Genomic DNA, 2,644 nt, shown 5'->3' on the forward strand with positions numbered 1-2,644 from the left:
GGGGGGGGGGGAGATGCAAACGTCCTTCCCTTGTTCCTTGTGTCGCCTGTTTCTTGGTTGTGTTGTTTTGATCATATTATCATGTTCCTCTGACCCCTCTATCCAACTTTTTCCCGGCCTGCCTCTTCATCTGTATCCATCAGATCTCTGGTTGTATGCTCTCGCTGCGATACTGTCTGCTGGTAGTCTTGACAGATGTCCGAACATTCCATGCGTTGTCTATCTATGTACGCCACGCGGGAATCGAGACGATATATGTTCTCTATCTCGTTTCTCACCCTGTCCCTTCCTGTGATGTTCAAAGGTTTTCTGAAGCACCTCATCCATTTCGCACACTGCCAGCTTTGTTATGCTATGTACGTTAGTTGTTCGTGGAAATTCTTCATAGAAACAAACAATCATTCATCACCCTCTCTATCGAATCACGGCCTTTACAACTTGATATGTACCTTTCTGTGTCATGTCAACCTCAGCAAACTGCCCACAGTGGCGAGGCTCGACGAAGACTTCCACCCGAAGGTTCGAGAGGTTTTTGAGGTAAGGGAAGTCACCGGTAAAATAATTATTCAGAGAAATAGAACTTTGAGTTATGGTTGCTGGCCGTTGGTGCTGGGGTCCCATTGGCTGAATCTGGCTGTCTCCCTTGTGAGAGAGGCTTCGGAACCGAGAGGATGAAGTGTAACGAGTTGTTGTTGTTGTTGTTGTGTTATTCTTATTGTTGTTGTTGGTGTTGTTGATTGTTTTTATTGTTGTTATTGTTGATGATGATGTTATGGTTGTTGTTGTTGTTGTGTTTATTTTTGTTGAGTTTGTTTTTGTTGTTGTTTTTGTTGTTGTTGCTGTTGATGATGATGATGATGATGATGATGATGATGATGATGATGATGATGATGATGATGATGATGATGATGATGTTGTTGTTGTGGTTGTTGTTGCTCTTGCTGTTGATGTTGTTGTTGTTGTTGTTGTTGTTGTTGTTGTTGTTGTTGTTGTTATTGTTGTTGTTGTTGCTGATGTTGTTGTTGTTATTGTTGTTGTTGTTGCTGATGTTGTTGTTGTTATTGTTGTTGTTGTTGTTTTGTTGTTTCTTTAGCTATGGGTCTTTAAAAATCATTTTTTGTGCGTGACGACAGAGCTGTTGGTTCTATATTGCTGTATTATTTCTGTCTCTGTACCTATGTATCTATGTCTCTCCAGCATCAGAGGCGTGTGTGGTATAGCGGTTAGTCCCTTCGCTGTCGCATACAGGAGATCTGAAGTCGTTCTCGAATGGGGAGAAAGATTTATCGAATATCTCGATCTCTCTGCTGAAATGTTATGTCCCTATCAGCCCGGGTGACCCAGACAGGCAGGTTCAGAAGAACGCCTCGTATATGATCAAAATGTTGTGTCCACGGCTGTGTAAAAATACCGATATTTTTTCATCCACATCACAGAAATCCAGACTGATGAAGTCGAAGAAACCTGGTCTTGATCTGGTACGTTGTGCGTTCGGGTGTGTGTCGTTGATAGAACGTCGTCATCATCATCATCCTCAAAATCATCACCATTTTTCATTTTTAAGTTTTGGAAGTATTTCACCATAAATTGTGCCACAAATATTTGGCTACACTAAATATAGTGCGCACATAACACTAGAGCTGTATCTGATAAACATGTCACCAGCGAGCAGAACAGAGCAGGCCGAACAATACACCAAAATGGACAAAGGAAAACTTGTATGCCCTATTTGTGTCTAAAGCACCGTAAAACTGGTACTAGACCTACAGGGGCGGTGGTTGGCGGGTGGCTCTGTATTGTTTGCTTCTTCTTTCCTATCAAACATCTATCGTCATTTTCTCATCTCCTTCTTTGTTTCTCTGTATGTAGCTCTGTGGTAACACCTCTAACCTTCGGCATGCATATGACCTTTTTGTGTTGCAAGTGCCGTAAAACACTTACAAAAATAAAAGACAACAACAAAAACCCAAACACCTGTGACCCACAGGGCTACTTCCGCCTGCCCCAGTCTGGCACCCCGCCCTCCCCACACGCCAGCCTGTCGCCCGCGCCTCCCGAGATGTCTGTGCTCAAGGGTAGACACACAGAAGGTAACTACAGGACTCCATTGGCTGATGGGACCTGTCCTCGTCCTCACGATACTTTAGCGTACGGCAGAATTTCGCACAAATAAAAGCCAAGTACAGAGTGATAAAAAATAATCCCCCTACACAAACTCTTGAACTTTTTTTTCTAAATATCTTGCTCCCAACTTGTACTAGAATTTGTTGGACATATACTCCACAAAGAAGAAACGTACTTTCCAAAACGGAAATGGCTTTATATAAAAACCACATATAAATGCAAAATACACCTGTTTAAAAAGAGCTTGTTAGGAAAGTCATGAAATAATTGGTTAGTGTTTTAATTTCCTCTTATTTTTTAAACGTAATCTTTCCATCCATGTAACCTTTAAACAATATTAACAAGACAGTGTTAAAAAAATGAGTTTTTAATTCTGGAATTCCGAGAAGCAATGGTCTATATTATACCCTCCTTTGGACTCGACACATTGGACGTGTCGTTCGTCATGTTCAGTGGGGGCCAAACACAAGGATCCACTCAACCATGAGTGGTCAAACACACACACACACACACACACACA

At 41.9% G+C, this 2,644-nt stretch overlaps 1 protein-coding gene across 1 annotated transcript in view; it reads left to right on the forward strand.

Annotated features, from left to right (window-relative positions):
* The window catches only part of LOC101860459, a gene marked incomplete at its 3' end in the record, with an annotated part of 23,087 nt that overhangs the window by 4,298 nt on the left and 16,145 nt on the right, over positions 1 to 2,644 (forward strand). The window contains 1 exon segment of the mRNA XM_005111364.3: positions 474 to 537. Within this exon segment, the coding sequence (XP_005111421.2) occupies positions 474 to 537 (64 nt within the window).

This window comes from Aplysia californica, unplaced genomic scaffold (genome assembly GCF_000002075.1).
Source record: "Aplysia californica isolate F4 #8 unplaced genomic scaffold, AplCal3.0 scaffold01048, whole genome shotgun sequence".
Taxonomy (NCBI): domain Eukaryota; kingdom Metazoa; phylum Mollusca; class Gastropoda; order Aplysiida; family Aplysiidae; genus Aplysia; species Aplysia californica.